The sequence below is a fragment of the Schistocerca piceifrons genome, chromosome 9 (assembly GCF_021461385.2).
Source record: "Schistocerca piceifrons isolate TAMUIC-IGC-003096 chromosome 9, iqSchPice1.1, whole genome shotgun sequence".
Taxonomy (NCBI): Eukaryota; Metazoa; Arthropoda; class Insecta; order Orthoptera; family Acrididae; genus Schistocerca; species Schistocerca piceifrons.
In genome coordinates this window covers 35,229,263-35,250,198 of record NC_060146.1, presented here as the reverse complement: position 1 = coordinate 35,250,198, position 20,936 = coordinate 35,229,263, and the positions used below count along the sequence as shown (strand labels likewise).

Genomic DNA, 20,936 nt, shown 5'->3' with positions numbered 1-20,936 from the left:
TTGGATTCAACAGTCATAAATTTATTTTCAAAACAATAACAAAAATAAAGAAGTCTCATATTTAAAACCATAAATACAAAAATACCACAGACATAGCAAAAGGTACACTTCTAAAAGCCCATATCAGACGAGCTTCAAACCTTTTATATTCAACTGTGACAACCTGAATGTCAAATACTATTTTTAACTTTACAAGCCAGTCACAATTTAAATAACTTACTACTCTGTCATGTTTATAAAAGGCAGATTTGTACAAAGTTCACTATTATAAAAATAGTCACAAATATCCTCTATATTGTGACAGGTATGGTGTATACCTGTGTACAACATTATTACTTCCAATTGATCATTTGTGCACCTGTAAAATTATCATAGATTTCTTATTCATGTACGAATATTTTTGTAAATGTAACATTCAGCAAATGGTCTGTTGTTTTGGGCAACACTTCACTCCTAAGTGAGGACAACAGATACAGATCTTTACCAAAAGTAATAGTGCACAGTAAAAAACATCTATGAATAAATTATGACATAGATATATTTGTCACACTTCACTCATGATCAGCTGGCAAATGTCTGGTGTTGTACTAGCTTCCTAAATGCACCTACATCTAGTGCCATCAGTTCCTCGTAGCTTCCCTGTTCAATGATCTTCCCTTGATCCAGGACAGCAATTTGATCTGCAAACAATGTGTACAATGACAATTATTTCACTGCAAACCAGCAAGCCACATAATTTCTCAGACATTACAATCACTGACAGTACTGTACATTCAGGAGAAATGATATTTCAAAACAAAGCAAGTATGACAATTTATAGAAGTAATGAAGCATTAATTCCTCGAAATAGTTTGCAAATTGGTATAATCATTCAATTGTGTACAGTATTTTAATATGTATGGCAATGTTTCCTGCAGAAACTCTACTAATATATCATGTATACTGATTTTCCAGAAATAAACAAACAAAGAACAAGTGTGCTGAACATTCAAATAAATCACACTGCTCATTATTTATAAGCCTGAAACTTTTTAACAGTCCCATCCCTATACATCTCATAGATGATAATATTTTTATACAACAAACCAGAGTTATTCTCAGAAAGTAAATTTTTGTCACCCAAGGAATAAAGTTAATTTGATGCTTCCTGTTCATCGATTAAAATTGTGTTTCCATATTCCTCAACACAGGGGAATGAAAATTTCAATGGGCTAAAAGATATGAACATTCTGAACATGAAACTCCGTCTACTGGCAAAGGAGCCAGTGTTCTAGCTGATAGGAGATTTGGTGAAGGATGATGTTATAATTTAAGCAGGGTGCCATTGATCATTAGCATTATTATGTAAATATGACTTTATTCTGAGAAGAAATATTAACTTTAGAATAGTGCTCTGCCTCCATTAGCTACAAGTTTATATAACTGAATGTAATTACTGATTTTTGATGTGTTTACTGTACTGCAACCCAAAAAATTATAATTGTAGGTTATGAGATGAATAAACCGCTATTCACTATACCACATTTCACAACGACAACAGTTTCAGTGGATGTCTTTTGAAATAAAAGGGCATTTATGGATGATCATTATGCTACAAGCTATCAATTATTATCAGGAAAAGTCTAATATGTTCATGGGACACAATACACTGTTGAGTTAAGAATCATTTCATTTCCTTAGTGTAATGTATCATATATGGATGACTGGAATCAGTGCTTGCACAGTGTAGTGTCATAGTTTGTTAAAGATGAGTGCAGAATGAAAAGAACAGAGTGTATAAATCCTAGTGCTGAACACAACCCACTTTTCTAAATATTGCAAAGGCAATCAGCAAGCTTAGCATCTCAGTCCAACAGGTGGAATAACAGCAAATACAGTCACAGTCACGATCTCAGACTATTGGAAATATTACAGATAGATTTAACAATAAATCCACTACAGATGGAGCAAGAAGCTCACATTGGATGAGGATGGAAACAGAGTGTTCTCAGTACAAAATGTATTTGTTTTGGTCACAACGTAATAAAGTGATATGACTGGTTTGAATTTCTCAAATATCTTTTTCAGCTGTAAAACAGGCAAAAAAAAAATATTGTTCATAAGGAATTACGAGGTGGAATACAAAATTTTTGGGACTGGTGCTGCCATCTGGGAAGTAGGAGTAGTAGATCTTTGCCCCGCTAGGTGGCGAGAGCTGCATATCTGATGAGTCAGTGTGCAGAGTGGCATTCAGCTAGGAGGACATTTTGCGTGTCCACAGTGATTTCCGTAATACTCTGTGTTTGGTGTGAGGTGATTTTATGATGGATCCACGAACAGAACAGCGCATGTGTATCAAATTCTGTGCGAATCTCGGTAAAAGTGCTACGGAGACCTTTGCAACGATTCAACTGGATTTACGGTTATGACCCAGAGACAGAGCAACAATTGTCCCAGTGGAAGAACACGGGCTCTCCAAGACCCAAAAAAGTGAGGCAGGTGAAGAGCATGATCATAGTTTTCTTTGATACCAAGGGAATTGTGCACAAAGAATTCGTCCCACCAACCAAACAGTGAATTCAGCGTACTACTGTGATGTTTTACTACAGCTCTGTCAAAACGTGCGGCGACGATGGCCCAAACTCTGGTGTCAAGGGAACTGGCTGCTGCATCACGAGAATGTGCCCTGTCGCATGTCCTTGCTCACCAGGACCTTTTTGGCAAAAAGCAACATAGTGGTTATACCCCACCCACCGTACTCGTCAGATTTGACACATTGTGACTTCATGCTATTCTCAAAACTGAAACTCAAATTGAAAGGCTGTCAGTTCGACAGAGGATTCCAGAAGCATCGCTGGTGGTGATGAACACCCTCAAAGAACATGACTTCCAGAAAACGTTTGACCAGTGGCAGAAGTACTGGGACCAGTGTGTATGTGCAGATGGGAACTACTTCGAGGGTGATGGTGACCATCAGTCCAAAGGTAACGTTTTCAATGGATGGCAGCACCAGTCCCGAAAATTTTTGATAGCACCTCATATACCTACTTGCAATGTGTACTACAAAAAGAAAATGAAGTGACAGAACACATTAAAATATTGTTACAGTGAATAACTCGTCACATGTAGTACAAACTTGTACAGAGTCATAAAAACTACTGTTCATTTTATGATGTCGCTACTTACCACAGAGAGAAATGTCCGTTGGGTAGAAAGCACAGTGGTATGTACAGGCGGCAGTTCAGCTGGAGGTAATAAAAGAATTCCACACAAATACTAAAATGACAGGAGAGTATATGAGATGATAGAACACATGTTCTAATTTCTAACCTTTCGTCTTCAGTCGCTGATGTGTTGTGAAGGAGCACAGATGGGCCTAGTGGAAGTAGCCTCACTGCCTTCAAGTGGGGCAGTAAGTGTCAGACTCATTGTTTCTACATGAAGCTTTCTGCCTCATATGAAGCTAAGGAAACAGCTTCCACATGGCCCATCAGCAACTGAAGACAACGAGATAGAGTGCGCCTGAAGAAAACTAAACCTACTGGCTGCAATGAACTTATTTGCAGTGCAACATTTCCTCCTTGTCCTTTTGGATCTTGCACTTCATTTGTTAAATTTCCTCATAATTTATTGATGTGCACATTTCTATTGTCAAACTGTAGCCTGCTCATTAGACTACACGTTATATCTTCTCACATACTCTCCACAGATTTTACTATTGTTATGGCGTTCTTTTACGACCCTCAGCTGAACTGCCAACCTCCTTTTTCTAGTGTATTTTGTTTAATTTAGTTTTAATATGACTATTTAATTGTGTAGCTGTGCGCAACATTGAGCTCTCTAGCTCTCAATGTTAAGTAGCACCGGAGCACACAGCAGTTTTAACGATTCGCACATGCATTACAAGTGACAAATTACTCACCGTAACAATATTTCCGTTGTATGTTCTCTGTCTCTTTTCTTTTCCTTTTAAACTGTACAGATTGTAAGTGTGCTGAACATTCTATGAACATTATTTTCTGTCTATTTTAGGCGTCAAAAAATGACTGCCTGAGCAATCAATCTGGTCATATCTTACTAATGTACGAGCAAGATAAATTTAATAATGAAAATTTAAGACAGCATACTCCACACACATGACCTTACCAGATCTTACAGAATGACAGTGTCCAATTAAAAAGAACCAACCTGGCATTTGACTTCATCAATTTAGCAAAATCCTTGCTGAACTTATGACTGGATGGCTTGACAGAGATCTGAACCCCCATTCCCTTTGAATGCAAATCCATTCTCTTAGCCACTGTGCCATGCTGCTAGGTGAGAGGTTTTGAATTTCAACCTAGGAAATTAGGGTGCAAAGTCTGATGATAAGAAATTTTCCCTCACCACCTCTCCTGCCCTTACCAGCCACATTTGAGTATGGATGTTTTTCAATGTAAACTGTCAACATGTTGCCATACTTTCCATTGAGAAAGTGTACTTATAATAACATGTACTGTCATTGTAATACTGATACATTTCATGATATAGTAGGGGTCATAACTATAATCTGTGGAACAGGGAAAAAAATTGAAGTGAACTAAACTAAACATGTTCCTTCATCAGGAAAATCAGGTTTATAGGGAGGAAGATAGGTGGTTAGCTACTATGGGTAAAGGAAAGAAGGAGAAGTTGGTATGAACTCTGGGAGCAAGAGGGATTATTCAATTTCTTTCTGCTACTGTTGGTCCTCAAAGATGTGGATAAAACCAAAAATTGTTCACTATTTTCATTTACACATTAATTAAAGAACTTACCACGATCATATAAAAGTGGATAAGCTAATGATACTCTCTTTCAATTTCTGAAGGTGACTGGGGTAAAATACAGGGGACAAAAGACTATTTTTAATTCGTACAGAAACCAGAAGGCAGTTATAAGAGTCAAGGGGCATGAAAGAGAAGCAATAGTTGAGAAGGGAGTGAGCCAGGGTTGTAGCCTATCACTAGTGTTATTCAATCTGTACATTGAACAAGGAGTAAAGGAAACCAAAGAAAAATTTGGAGTATGAATTAAAATCTAGGGAGAAGAAATAAAAACCTTGAGGTTTGCCGATGACATAGTAATTCTGTCAGACACAGCAAAGGACTTGGAAGAACAGTTGAATGTAATGGACAATGTCTTGAAACGAGGCTACAAGATGAACATCAACTAAGGCAAAACAAGGATAATGGAATGTAGCTGAATTAAATCGGTCAATGCGGAGGGAATTAGATTAGGAAATGAGACACTAAAAGTAGTAGATGAGTTTTCCTCTTTGGGCAGCAAAATAACTGATGATGGTCAAGGTAGAGAGGGTATAAAATGTAGATTGGCATTGGCAAGGAAAGAATTTCTGAAGATGGAAAGTTTGTTAACATTGAGTATAGATTTAGTGTCAGGAAGTCTTTTCTATAAGTATTTGTCTGGAGTGTAGCCACATATGGATGTGAAACATGCACAATAAACAGTTTAGACAAGAAGAGAATAGAAGCTTTTGAAATGTGGTGCTACAGAAGATCTGAGGCATCAAGGGATCACTAAATTAGTGCTGGAGGGAAGTATGGAGTGTAAAAATCTTAGAGGGAGACCAAAAGATGAGTAAATTAAGCAGATTCAGAGGGATGTAGGTTGCAGTAATTACTCGGAAATCAAGAGGCTTGCACAGGATACAGTAGCATGGAGAGCTGCATCAAACCAGTCTTTTCACTGAAGACAACAACAACAACAAGATAATAACTATGTTATTGTAGCCAAGAATCATTAAAACCATTTACAATGCTTACACATGTAACAAAGCACGTTTATTCTTTCCATATGTTATGTTGTTCTTCCCTCCTGCCCCCCCCCCCCCCCCCCCAATGATAATTATTGTTATTATCATTCAAATCTTAAGGTACTCTTATTTACATAAGAAGTACACAATACCAAAAAATCTCAAATATTGACTAACAGGTTACCCATCTTAACTTCCTTGACTGCTACATTCCTTTGGTTATCAGGAGTATGATGAGGTAGTTAGTTTGCATGAAAACTGTGTTAATTACAAAATATCAGTAATTTTCGATTTCATTATCATTGTTCACATGTCAACATATACCCAATTATTAGCTTCTTGAAAAAGTAGATGAAAAAGCTATATAAATAAATAATGTATCTCTACAATCAGAGACAAAAATAGGTTAGCAACACCAACATTCATTTAATTCAGGTGTAATTAAGATCTGTAGTTACAACATTGTTACTGAAATAGAATCAAACATTTGCATAAACTAACCAAAGTAATTTAACAGAAGTCACTGCTGTATCTTTGAAGTCCTTGTTAAAACTAATCTCCATCCACAATTCATTTGCTTAGAATGTAATCTTTAGTTGTAAGTTATGAAAATCTAGCAAACAACAATAGGTAAATTCAATTTTAATTATTGTAAACTTATATAAGAGGCATGTTGGAAGCCATTTTAATAATTCTGCATAGAGCTATGAACTGTACAAGATGTATGTCCGAGGGGGAATGTACCATGTACTGTGTTTTATCTAAATTTCACGTCCAAGAGTTTATTCAATAATTCAGCGACTGTTTCTAACGAGTGACTGTGAACTCTTAATTAATTTCATTCTGTCAGTGTTAAATTTCAATAATGGCTAATGCTTACTAGGACAACAAGGTCAGACCACAAACTGTGATTATCATAAAAACAAGTCCAATCAGCATCCAAGTACAATTTTAGTGTGTTAATTGCAATCTGGCGTAAAGTACATTACTGAAAGTAGTCTACTTTTAACACTTTTCAGACAGTTTCGATGGAGCCACAGCTACAAAGTGCAAATTTGTGTAGTTAACATATGCAGGCAACATATAGATCACATTACCACACCATGCCGAAAACAGGAGTTACATATCACTCTCATTATGTGATACAATTAATAATAAATAAATGAAATAGTTCTGCTAATAAATTCATCAATGGATGTAGTTTATCAGTAGCTAAACATTTTATGGTTATTAGCAAGCTACAGAAAACATATATGTTTCTGAATAACTGATATCTTTTTGGACCAAAGCGAATGACTAAGTCTCTACGAAGATTGTTCTTATTCCTGGTACTGACTCTGTGGACTAAAGTGCTGGTTCAAAAGGGACACATATTCCATACAACAAATTTTGTAAATGAATGAATATACTGAAAAGGTGTAGTTACTACACTTGATTCTTTGAACAGCCTTCAGCAGGCGTTCTTGAATTCATACAGCAAATAATTCATTTTAAATACTTTTGGGCGCAGAAAAACTTAATTTGACTTGATCAGTTCTCCCACAGTATAATACTATACGACATTACAAAATTGAAGTAAGCTGAGCAAGCTTACCTTTTATTTGTGCTCATCTATACCTGACAATGTTCACAAAGATCTGAGTAGGTGTTTCAGTGATGTATAATCAAAATGGTCTTGAGAGAGACGTTTCAATACAAAACTAAAAGTATGCAAGACACAAAGCAATGTAAAACTTGAGCAGTTCAGTTGTCTTTTGTTGATTCTGTGCTCAGTTGACTCTTCAATCACATCATAAGTTCTTAGAACCTTTATCCATTTCCTGTGTGTGTCTACAAAAATGCGACACGTATTCTGTTTATCTGTATGCTTCCGCAACCCGAAAGTTGGCAAAACAAAGAAATGCAGCAACAGTTTTACAAATAAATAGTCTATGGCTTATTTTGTTCATGCCACTCCCTCCTGCATTCTTATCCTGTGCGTCTCCAACCCACCCCCACACTCCCCTGTCTCTACCCCATACTAATACTACCACTCATGCCAGTCTACCTGCTGAACTGTAGTCCTCTCCTGGCATTGTGCATTCATCCAGGATAATGTAGCTGCATTGGTGTGTGTGTGTGTGTGTGTGTGTGTGTGTGTGTGTGTGTAGATGACGCAATGCCTCTGCCATTTGGTGATTTGCTACTGTTAATCAGACATAATTAAGATTCTGACAGAACTTTCTACAATATTCAAACACGCAACAGTTTAAGGAGTGGTAGTCAAATGGAAACAAGACCGACTCCACAATGAGCACAGTGTGGATTTTGGTAACACAGGTAGGAGTGAGTATAGAAGTACAGTAGTAACACCTCTACAGGGAATCAGGATGGAATAGCGTGAACTTTCACTGCTGTGTCAGTTGTCTGTTAGATGCAGTTGACATCGGGTCAGTGAGTTGTCCGACTTCACTACCGAGGCTGGGAAAGAGGAACAGCGAGGGGCAGTGCAGTTCTTGACAGTGAAAGGAGTGTATGGGAGTGAAATTCATGGCTGAATGTCTGCTTTGTATTGAACACAGTATGTCAGGTGCACAAGTGTTTGAACAGATAAATTATTTTGAGGTCAGATGTCATTAAAGACAGCAGTTGACCAGGTCAGTCTCATCACGTAGTTACCCCATCTGTAACTGCAGCAGTAGACAGTGCCATCAGAAATGACTGACAGCAGATGGTGGAAGACATTCAGCTCGTTTTGGTTATCAGTCACAATACCACACACACCATCGTGACAGCGCGTCTGTAATTCTGGAAAATTTGTGCACAGTGGATTCCCCAAGCAACTGAAATGGGTGTCAACATCACTGCAGCATCTGATTGGTATCATGATAAAGAATATCGTTTCCTGCCCCACAAAATTGGGGGAAGATGCTACACTATGTGATCAAAAGTATCCGGACACCTGGCTGAAAAGAACTTACAAGTTCGTGGTGCCCTCCATCAGTAATGCTGGAATTCAGTATGCTGTTGGCCCATCCTTAGCCTTGATGACAGCTTCAACTCTTGCAGGCATACGTTCAATCAGGTGCTGGAAGGTTTCTTGGGGAATGGCAGCCCATTCTTCACGGACTGCTGCACTGAGGTATCGGTGTCGGTCGGTGAGCCCCGGCATGAAATCGGCGTTCCAAAACATCCCAAAGGTGTTCTATAGGATTCACGTCAGGACTCTGGGCAGGCCAGTCAATTAGAGGGATGTTATTTTTGTGTAACCACTCTGCAACAGGCTGTGCATTATGAACAAGTGCTCGACTGTGTTGAAAGATACAACTGCCATCTCCGAATTGCTGTTCGACAGTGAGAAGGAAGAAAGTGTTTAAAACATCAATGTAGGCTTGTGCTGTGATAGTGCCACGCAAAACAACAGGGGGTGCAAACCCCCTCCACGAAAAACATGACCACACCATAACACCACAGCCTCCGAATTTTACTGTTGGCACTACACCTGCTGGCAGGCATATGGCGTTCCCCAGGCATTTGTCATACCCACATCCTGCCATCGGGTCGCCACATTGTGTGCCACGATTCGTCACTCCACACAATGTTTTTCCACTGTTCAATCGTCCAATGTTTATGCTCCTTACACCAAGGAAGGTATCGTTTGGCATTTACTGGCGTGACATGTGGCTTACTAGCAGCCGCTCAACCACGAAATCCAACTGTGTGATGATCTGGATAGATGTCTGCCTATTAGACACGTCGACCCTCTAACTGTCAGCAGTCTCTATCAGCCAATAGATGAGGTCGGCCTGTATGCTTTTGTGCTGTACGTGCCCCTTTACGTTTCCATTTCACTATCATATCGGAAACAGTGGCCCTCGGGATGTTTAGGAGTGTGGAAATCTGTGTACAGATGTATCACACAAGTGACACCCAGTCACCTGACCAAGTTGGAAGTCCGTGAGTTCCACGTCAGGTCCCATTCTGCTCTCTCACGATGTCTAATGACTACTGAGGCTGCTGACATGGGGTACCTGGTAAAAGGTGACAGTAAAATGCACGTAATGTGAAAAACATATGTTTTTGGGGGTGTCCGGATACTTTTGATCACTAGTGTAGCAATGGCGCCATCCCCACTGAAAAAATCCAAAGCTCTGCATGCCAGCTACAGGAAAGTCATGATGACTGCTTGGGCCCACTGCTCATTGACTTTCTGGAACACAGTGTCACAATTAACACATACATAGCGGTATGTGAACATTGCAAAAACTGAAGCACACCATGAAGTCCAAATGCCCAGGAATGCTGTTGGATGGTATTCTACTGCATGGTAATGATTGTCCACATGCTGCCAAGGTTTTTTGTGCTACACTGCAGAAGTTTGGCTGGGAAGTACTTACACAACGTGCAAACAGTCACGGTCTCTCCCCATGTGATTTTTATAGTTTTGAGGGCCTGAAGGAATACATTTGTGCCAGTTATTTGCCTTCCGACAAAGAGGTGCACGCCTAGCACAATCATCGTTTCATATGCAACACAAACATTTTTCCATGCTAGCAGTGATTGTCTAGTCTCTCAGTGAGGCAAGTGCATTAGCAGTGATGGAGAGTACTTTTTGAAATAACAAACTGTTTATTTACTCTTTTTCCATCTGCCTCATTTTCATTTGGCTCCCCTTGTATCACATTTCAACAAGACATACACCATTAAACAAAAGAAACTGATAACTTCTGGCATTAAAACTACAGACATGCTACAAAATGCCGACAGAAATACATATGAATACATTATGCAGAGTTTTACTGCACCTGCATTCCTGATGGTGGACAGCCGGTGTGCTATGGTGAGGACTGTGCGCCCCTTCATGACTCGCTCCAATGCTTCCTGCACCAGGTGTTCGCTTTCAGCATCTAGAGCACTGGTGCAAAAGTACATATTAGTCAGTGGTTTTGCCATACAACTTATAACCGTACAATGCAGACTTTCAAAAAATGGTTCAAATGGCTCTGAGCGCTATGGGACTTAACTTCTGAGGTCATCAGTCCCCTAGAACTTAGAACTACTTAAACCTAACTAACCTAAGGACATCACACACATCCGTGCCCGAGGCAGGATTCGAACCTGCGACTGTAGCGGTCACGCTGTTCCAGACTGTAGCGCCTAGAACCGCTCTGAGACTTTCATAGCTGGTTTTTGTGTCATTGGTGACTTTTGTGTGCCTTCCAAAAATTCTGGAGCTTGTCACAAAAAACGACCAACTAAGAAGAAATCTTTCTTCCTGTTTGTAACAACAGTTGCGGATCACTTCAGCTGGGTACTTGGAAGAAAGTGTTGATACTAACAAGACAGATGTACATATATTTGAACACTACAAAGGATCTACACCCACCGCTTGCCACAGCAGGAGTATACAAGATTTCTAGGACATGCACTCAAGTGTGCACAGGAACTACAAAAAGAAGCATTAATAACCACCTTGAGGAACACAAGAGCATTTTTCATCCAGACAACCTAGATAAATCAGCAGTGGTAGATCATATACTAGGACCAGGAAATCATCAAATTCATTTCTCCAGTGCTACAGTGATATCCAAAATCAATCACTACTTTGTCAGGATATAAAGAGACACCATACATATGCAGAAGCACAAAACCAAAAAGCGAACGGTGCCAGTTCTTCGCTACTACAAACTCCACAGCACACGTCAGCACGATTCTACGATCTCAGACAGTGGTCTGAGGACATTACGAACTGCCCATTATGTGGATATCTATGGAAATTTGTGGTAAGATCTTACGGGACCAAACTGCTGAGGTCACCCGAAACCTAAGCTTACACACTACTTTATCTTACTTAAACTAACTTACACTGAGGACAACACACACACCCATGCCCGAGGGAAGACTCTAACCTAGGTTGCGGGGAGCCACGTGAACCGTGACAGGACACCTCTGACTGCGCGGCTACAAAACACGGCGGATAATCTACGAACAGTCTGGCTTACAGCGCTTGTCTGAGGTTGTAACTGGTTTCTGACTCTTTATAGCCCCTGATGATGTTTCCTGCAGTGAAAGACGGAATGTCGGACAGAGAAATTTGCCACAGACAATAGCCTAATGCCTTTAAGGTAAAAATCACCAAAGACAAAGTACTATCCATAAACGAGTGGTAAATAGAGCATGAAAAATATTTTAGTGGCTCATTCCACTGACAGCCTGGGAAGTGAGATGTATACACTTATGGTAAGATACTTACAATTAAAAGCTCTCGTGTTTTCGGCTGGGTATCAATTTCGAAGACTGTGACATTTCGGCACGTATGTCAAGGTATTGTTGATTTCCCCCTACCAATACACAAGATGTGGCTGCCCCACTCCCCGGGCGAAGGCACTGAGGTCTTTATTGTGCTCTACTAATAGCTGTTCACCCACTCAATACATAAAGGAATCGACAAAAGCAAAGATCCTTGAGAATCCTTGTCAACAGGGATGAGAGCTAGCAACACAGTTTGGTGTGGAATCCCACATCGTGCTTAGCAGTGGGTAGCATGTGAGGAGGGTCAAAGAGTGCCCAAGCAGTGATCTGAACACAAGCCTGTGGCCTGGCCGAATCTCGGGCCCCCTCGTTCCAGTCAGTATGCCAACAGGTCATACAAAACTGTGGAGCCTCTGCCAGTCCCACACATATAAATATGGGGGGGGGGGGGGGGGGGGGGGGGTTATCTGTATTCTGTAATATCTTCATGTTTCACAATGGCATTAAGAGTATGGCACTTGCTGAAATGCTATGGTGTTTCAATACTGCCACTTGGCTGGAAATACAATAGCTTTTCAATGCGAACATGCAATGGGAAAGACTACATTGGCATATACAGGGTGTCCCAGCTATCCTGTCCACCCAAAATATCTCTGGAACAATAACAGCTATTGGAAAAAGACTTTCACCGGTATCGACGTAGGGCTGGGGCCCATGAATGTACATATTTGGAAACATTCTAAAACGAAAGCATATGTGTTTTTAACACAAACTTATGTTTTTTTTAAATGGACCTCCTATATTTTTTCTTCAGCAATCCACAGCATGACAAAGCACATACACAATGGCGTTGATTGCATCGCAATATTCCCATTACATCCCGAGATATCGAGACGCGAGGTTGACGCTTGAAACACCCGACATGCGCTGCTAGCGCACGTCCTGAGGCTCAGGTGTGAATCCCATGCTGCCTGTAATCGCAATGTGATTGATATGTGTAATCACACCTCCATACTTATCAAGAGGTCTGAAACAAATAATACGGTCTGCTGCCATCAACCCTCATAAACTCATAATGGTTTCCCTCTTGCACGTTTTACATATTTACACACACAATATGAACCAGTACCAATCGGTGTACACCCGTCAGGTTGTCTTATTTATCCTGCACACCCAAAATAAGGTTTATCTAATGCTTTATATGACCCACTGGGACTGTCGCGCAGGGCCTGGCTCTACCTAGTCAAGTGTCCAACGTAGTTCCCACTACTGCCACAGTTACCACTTCACCTTGTTTATGATTTGCGACCCATGCAAACTCCTGTACTCCACCACCCTCCGAGCATCCCATTTGTTGTTGCTTTGGCGTGCAGTACACCGCTTGCCAGTGTAGTCGTGCATCAGAGTAATCTAGTGACGGCACAGAGGTAGTACACATTGTGAATAAACGTTGTGTTGTGGAACTTATACTGTACAGTATAATGTACACACATGAAGATATGGTAGAAATGCTGCTGATCTATGTAGAATGTACTATGACGGGAAATACGTTATGAGATTGCTTGTTTATTGATAGTACTGTTAGTGAACATTATGATTATTAAGTTAATATGTCTGTTTTCTACCCTACTCTACATACCTGTACTGTACCCTGTTGTAGGTGGACAAAATGCTGTTCAGGCAGAACGACTGTACAGAAGACGATTTCCTGACAAGCCATCGCCTTCACGCTGGATGTTTGGTCGTCTCACATCTCGTCTACGTGAAACGGGAAGCTTAAATCCAAGATCTCGACATCGTCCTAGAACACTCACAGATGAATGTGCTGAAGTTGCTGTGCTCGCTACCATAGCTGTGAATCCTCAAATCAGCACACGTCAAATTGAACGTGAAGTTGGTGTGTCGAAATCAAGTGCACAGCGTATTCTTAAACGTCATAAATTTCATCCTTACCATGTTCATTTACACCAGAATCTTCATGGAAATGACTTCCGCAATAGGGTAACAATTTGTCGGTGGGCTCAGCAAAAACTTCTGACTAATCCAAATTTTTTTGCAGATGTTCTCTTTACCGACGAAAGAATATGCATTATTGGTCTGCAGACAATCCAAAATGGCTCCGTCAGGTAGAGCATCAACGTCCGTGGAAAGTTAATGTTTGGTGTGGGATTATTGGAGATACCATTATCGGACCTTTCTTTATAAATGGCATCCAAAATGCAGACAATACTCCAGATTTATATGACACAATCTTCCTGTTCTCTTGGACACTGTACCTCTGAACCGGAGAATGGTCATGCGGTATCAGCATGACAGATGCCCTGCACATAACGCCTTACGAGCACGACGACTTCTGAACCGTAAGTTCCCTGGTAGGTGGATTGGACAAGGTGGCCCAGTTAGGTGGTCTGCCCGATCTCCGGACCTTACACCGCTGGATTATTTTCTTTGGGGAGCAGTGAAGAATGCTGTTTGCCAACATGAACCAACAACACCAGAGGACATGAAGCAATGCATTATTGATGCTTGTACAGCCATCAAAGAGGAAACAGTAGCACGAAGTAGGGCATCCTTCATCTGCAGAGTGACCCTATGTATGCAAGCCAATGGGCATCACTTTGAGCATGAGATGTGAACGCTATGTTTAGTATGTAGTGCTGGTATCACAGTGGAAGTTTCTACAAAGGGCCATTTTACCCAGTGATGTTAAGAAACATTTGTTTGCAACAATTTGTAATTTAACGCATTAGATAAACATAACATTGATAATTATGTGATAATAAAACTAATTGGTTAAACATGTTTACATTCATCTTCTATATCCTACCTGAACTTCCCAAATCAAAACATTATTCCCTAAACAACGGTAAAACTTTTAGTCCACTTGCTCATTTCACTAAAACCATCAACATGAATTTTACTATTACGAGTGAATGATTAACTGTCACTTGCGCTAGGTCTACAGTAAAGTAAAGTTTTAACGTTGAATGGCATTAGCTTTTTAGTAACGGATTAACGATAAGCGAAGTTAACTTTATGACTAACGTTGCGGTACACAGATATGTTACAGAACCGCATTACCCCTAGCCTATGGGATAAATACCTGCTGGAATGTACGACATTAATGCAGGATGGCAGCAGACCGTATCATTCGTTTCAGACCTCTTGATAAGTATGGAAGTGTGATTACGCATGTCAATCACATCGCGATTACGGGCAGCATGGGGTTCACGCCTGAGCCTCAGGATGTGCGCTAGAAGCGCATGTCGGGTGTTTCTAGCGTCAACTTCACGTCTTAATATCTCGGGATGTAATGGGAATATTGCGATGCAATCAATGCCATTGTGTATGTGCTTTGTCATGCTATGGATTGCTGAAGAAAAAATATAGGAGGTCCATTTAAAAAAACATAAGTTTGTGTTAAAAACACATATGCTTTCGTTTTAGAATGTTTCCAAATATGTACATTCATGGGCCCCAGCCCTACGTCGATACCGGTGAAAGTCTTTTTCCAATAGCTGTTATTGTTCCAGAGATATTTTGGATGGACAAGATGGCTGGGACACCCTGTATAAGACACTTTGTCTGTCCCACCATCATTAACAACACAAACATAGAGTTTCATTCAACTGAACTGTTACAATTGTGGTGGTGGTGTCTTCATCTGATGCAGCTCTTCATAATAGTCTATCCTGCGCAAGCCTCTTCATCTCAGCACAACTGTTGTCAACTAGTTCCATTTGAACTTGCTCACTCTATTCAAGCTTTGGTCTCCCTCTACAGTTTTAACCACCAACCCCCACATGTCTTTCATTACCAAACCTATGATTCCTCAATGCATCAGGGTGTACTATCAACCGCTCTTTCTTTTGGTAATTTATGCAACGAATTTCTTTTTCCCCAATCTTAGTTGAGTACCTCCTCATTAGGGTAAATGGTCAGTTGCAACTGTCCGTCAACTGAAGTTGGGAGAGCATTGCTTTGATCTGTCAGGATGGAGTATTTGAGTCTACTGAAGGTGTAAGTGGCTGCAGCAAGACAGACAGACTTTAATAAAACTCTTTACTGACACATCGTGCCAAAGTACACACACGAGTGCCCTCGTCTAGTGGAAGCAGCCTGGCATCAACAGACGACATCTTTGTGCACAGTGCAGCAGAGGCATCCAGGCCTGAAGCCCTTGTGTGTAACTAGTTGCAACGTGCTGTTGGCAATCAGCTGATGTGTAGGCAGGAGCAACACCTTCAGCACAGCTGGTGGTGGCTCAACTAAGGCTCACAAAGTTCACTGGGGTTCTACGGACAGCCCAGTGGCACCAAATCTTGGACCCCAAGGCTGCTGCTGATCCGATACACGGGTCAGCTGGGCTTCCTCACCGAAATCTTTACTGCAGGTAGGTCATCGAGCATGCATTTCGGTGATGTCCCACACTGAGCTATTTTGCTGTCTGGTGGTGACGGCACGCACAGTCTGTTCGTGCAATGCAGTGTCGGTGTGTGGTTATGGCTGTCTTGCCACTATTGAGTGGTGGTAGGGGAGGTTACCAGGTTGTCCGTATCATCAGATACGTGCCTTTGAGATGGTGGGTGGATCAATTCCTGTGTGTTGTGATATTTTCTCCACATCACGATGAGTTATTTGATCTGCATCTAATCTTTGGCATTCTCCTGTAGCACCACAATTCAAAAACTTCTATTTTCATTTCTTCTTCTGTAAACTGTTTATCGTGCATACTTCTTTTGTGTATAAATGCCGGCTGGTGTGGCCGAACGGTTCTAGGTGCTTCAGTCTGGAACCGCGCGATCTCTATGGTCGCAGATTTGAATCCTGCCTCGGGCATTGATGTGTGTGATGTCCTTAGGTTAATTAGGTTTAAGTAGTTCTAAGTCTAGGGGACTGATGACCTAAGATGTTAAGTCCCATAGTGCTCAGAGCCATTTGAACCATCTTAATAAATATTTTTGTAAAGACTTCCTAACATTTAAATTTATTTTTAAAATTTTGTTTCTGTGAGGATCCACAGCCTCTAAATACTCTATAAACAAAAATATGGTGTGTAGTAGGCTGTAATGTAAACTTACTTTATTTAAATCCTGCGATGCGATTGGCTAAATTCGACCACAAGTTATTTTGAAGCATGTGTATGAAGTTATGTATTGCATATTGCAATACTTAGATTCTTTTACTCTGCACATATGAAACCAGGCATTATATTCCATAAGTACATTAGGAATGGATCTGCATTGGAAACATTACAACCTCACATGCCACATACTGTTCACAGTTATCAATATGTGGCATGTGAGATTGTAATCTTTTCAATGTGGATTAATTCCTAATGTAATTATGGAATATGACATCTGATTTCATACGTGTAATCCAAAAGAATCTGATACTTACAATATGTAATATGTAACTTCACACATGTAGCCTGAAAAGGAGTTATGGTCACAATTAGAAAATGAGTTATGATCAAAATTAGCGAACTGTAAGATTTAAGTAAAGAATGTTTATGTTGTAGCCTATTATGGAACATGTTTTCTTTTATAATTTAAATTATGTTTTTAACAAATTCCTCTTTTTCAGAAATGTGTATCTTGTTATGGTCAGTCTGCATTTATATTCTTTCTGCTGAGGCTATTGTCACTTATTTAATACAAAAATAACAAAAAACACCTACTACTTTTAGTGTCTCATTTGCTAATCTAATTCCTTCAGCGCTGCCTGATTTAATTTGACTGTATTTCATTACCTTGGTTTTAATTTTGTTGATGTTCATATTATAAGCTCTTTTCAGGACAATATCTATTCCATTCAGCTGCTCTTCCAAGACTGTCAACATCTGTGGCAGAATTACAATGTCATCAGCAAAGCTCAAAGTTTTTATTTCTTCTCCCTGATCTTTAACTCCACATATACTAAAACTTACAGCTAATGCAACTCATACTTTATGAAAGAAATGTGAACTGTGCACAGCTAAACTTGCACCTCTGTTCTCCCAGCAACAGTGCAGGACAGCCTTACTTTACTTCACATTACCAAGGATTAAAGCAATGTCGGAATCTGCCCATAGCTTCATAAACCCAACAGGTAATAGATGAGAATGCTGCTGTCTTCCTCCATAGCACAAAGTGAGGTGGTGTAGTGCTGGATGGTTTAAGTACCCATCTGACAACTTAACATTTATCTTTTTCACAGTACCTTTGCATCATCAAGCAAAGCAAATCCTGGGACTGTTTGTTTAAAAAGGGCATGGCTGACTGTTCCCCAGTTCTTGTCATAACTGAGCTTGTACCAAATCTCTTCTTTTTCCATTCTTCATATACTGTGTGTCTTATGTGTAGCTTTTGTAACAGCAACACACACATCTTGAGTATAGATGTATGATATAGGTATTTTCGACTTTCAGAAGTACTTCATTCAATTAACTACAGAACTGGCCAATATGATACATTTGTGGTAAAATGGAGGTGGTGGAAGGAGAAGATATGCTGGACAGCAGGTTCTCTTCTCTACAAGTGAGAGGAAATAGTACTGGGTGGGAGAATTGCTCTCCGACATATCACTGTACAACAACATTGTCACGGACTTAATCTCTGTTAACACCACCTCCCCCTCTTCTACCCTCAATGGTAGAATTTTAATATGTACTTAATTACTTTTTTGTTTTTATCTTCATACCACATACACTAATATTAGTAACAAATTGTACCCAAAACTGTATTAAAAATTGGGCAAATCAGATAAAAGAACCATCCTGTAAACGGTTGGGTTGGATTGTTTGGGGGAAGAGACCAAACAGCAAGGTCATCGGTCTCATCGGATTAGGAAAGGATGGGGAAGGAAGTCGGCCATGCCCTTTCAAAGCCTGTAAAGGGACTTAAGCTTCATTGCAACTCAGTATCTTCATGAAACTGTTTTTGACAATGGGACAGTGAAAGGAAGCTGATAAGCTGAACACTTCCCGAGATTAATGGGTCAGAGATGTTGACATATTTAACACTGGCAGGATAAGAGATGTATCTTCTATTAAAACTGTGTAAAACAACAACCAATGCAATGAATTTCAGTACTGTTCAATGAAGTGCTATATCTGATTTGACGTGATTTGTAGTGTGTTTAATTAATCGAGAATTATAATAAATGTCTTTAATTTACTTTAAAGTTGTTCTTAATCTCTTCTGGTGATGCAAAGTGTTTTAATGATGTGTCACAGAGACCAATTATCGATAGTGTCTCATTAAAACTCACTGTATAAAACTTGAAAAACTTTTCTGGATAGTTCTTTTGACTGGAATAATCTGTCATTGAGAATGAAATGTGCACAATACCTTCTCCAGTTCTTTATTTTATGGCCTAAATAATGTGATGTGTGCAGCTCTGTGCTTACGTGGATGTCAGAAAACAAGTCTAAAGGTCTGAGGTTCAGTGCTAGTCGGTCCAAAGACTTTTTTCTGACACCTTCTTCTTTCTGAAACATTTCTGCTTATTCGAGTCGTTCACAAGGCCTCTCCCAATCTTCTTCCACAGTTTATAGTCCACTATTTTCTCCCGTTTTAGTCCTCTCCGATTAACATCATCCTTTACCTGGACTCTCCATCTTGTTCAAGGTGTTTCAATTCATCTTCTACCATATTCTGCTAATTACAGAGCTCTTCTTGGTAGTCTTTCTTATCCCATTCTATTCACAAGGCCAAACCATTTCAGTCTATTTTTCTCCACAGTTTCTTTAAGGGGACTGATCTGAAGCTTGTTTCATATAGATTCATGTCTTATCCTGTTCATCTTACCGAGCATCACTTGTAGAAGCCAATGTGGTGTTCAAATCAACATAAAGTCTGATGAGAGCTTTACCTTAACAAAGCAAGTCACAGGGGAGTGTTTCCACGTTAATCGTTTGGTAGAGCATAGAATAAGTATGAAGTATGCACACAGAATCAGTTAAGAAATCTCTACAGCATCTGATCAACTATATGTTATCGAACTGAAAGGCCGAGGATTGTCATTTTCGATTGGACAGTTTGGTCAATGAAACAATCGAGCATATGAACCCTACTTTACCCTCACGTATCCTATCCTCACCTCCTCTGTCCAAAACTCTTACTTACCCCTACATGTTCCCATCTCTCACTTTTCAGCTTCACTTCGCTGCTTCTCTTATGAGACACTCATTTCCTCTTCAACCTATCTCTCATCACTGACCAGTATCCTCCTTACCCTATACCTTTTAACCCCTCTACTTGCCACACAACTTTCTTCTCTCCACACTCCTATAGCCTGAACTGGCAGTGTAGATACAGCCACAGGTGTCAGCATCTTGATGCCTGTGTTGTTGTGTGTGTACTTATATTAAGTGCCAGGAATCACTCACCTACAGGTGAATGGCTGCCTTTTCTCACTACTGTTTATTGTTTCCATTCTGAAACGCCTGTTATCTACATAAAAGTAATCCGCCTCAGATATAATACGCATGTGTCAGAGCAGTTTCCAATCTTGGAAGCACTTCTGGAACTCATTTTTCAATATGATGTTCAGGTCTTTCTGCGATTCTGTTTTTATGTCATCAATGGTGGCAAAATGGTACCCTTGCACGGTTCTCCTCAGCCTCAGGAATAGAAGAAAGTAACAAGGGGGCCATGTTCAGTGAATACGGCGGAATCACAAGAGGCCACCTTTGGTGAATACGGTGGCTGAGGCAACATAGCAGTTTTGTTTTTTGCCCAAGAATCATAAACAAGCATTGAGGTGCGAGCGGAAGCTTTAGTGTGATGCAATTTCTATGAGTGGTTTTGGCACAGTTCCGTTTTTTTTTTTAGATTGCTTTTTGCAAATGGCTTGTAACTTTCAGATAGTATCCTCTCTTGACTGTACGACCGTAAGGTAGGAACTCATTATGCACTATCCGACTGTAATAAAAGAAAACAGTGATAAA

General features: G+C 40.1%; 1 protein-coding gene across 1 annotated transcript in view; it reads right to left on the bottom strand.

Moving 5' to 3' along the window:
- Window positions 1-20,936, bottom strand: part of LOC124716913 (ATP-binding cassette sub-family B member 10, mitochondrial-like) — a 112,324-nt gene continuing 91,388 nt past the window's right edge. Inside the window, exons 10-11 of the mRNA XM_047243482.1 lie at window positions 10,558-10,667; window positions 1-680 (exon numbers count right to left, since the gene is read on the bottom strand). Coding sequence (XP_047099438.1) covers window positions 562-680; window positions 10,558-10,667 — 229 coding nt within the window. The 3' untranslated portion in view covers window positions 1-561. The remainder of the gene's footprint in view (window positions 681-10,557; window positions 10,668-20,936) is intronic.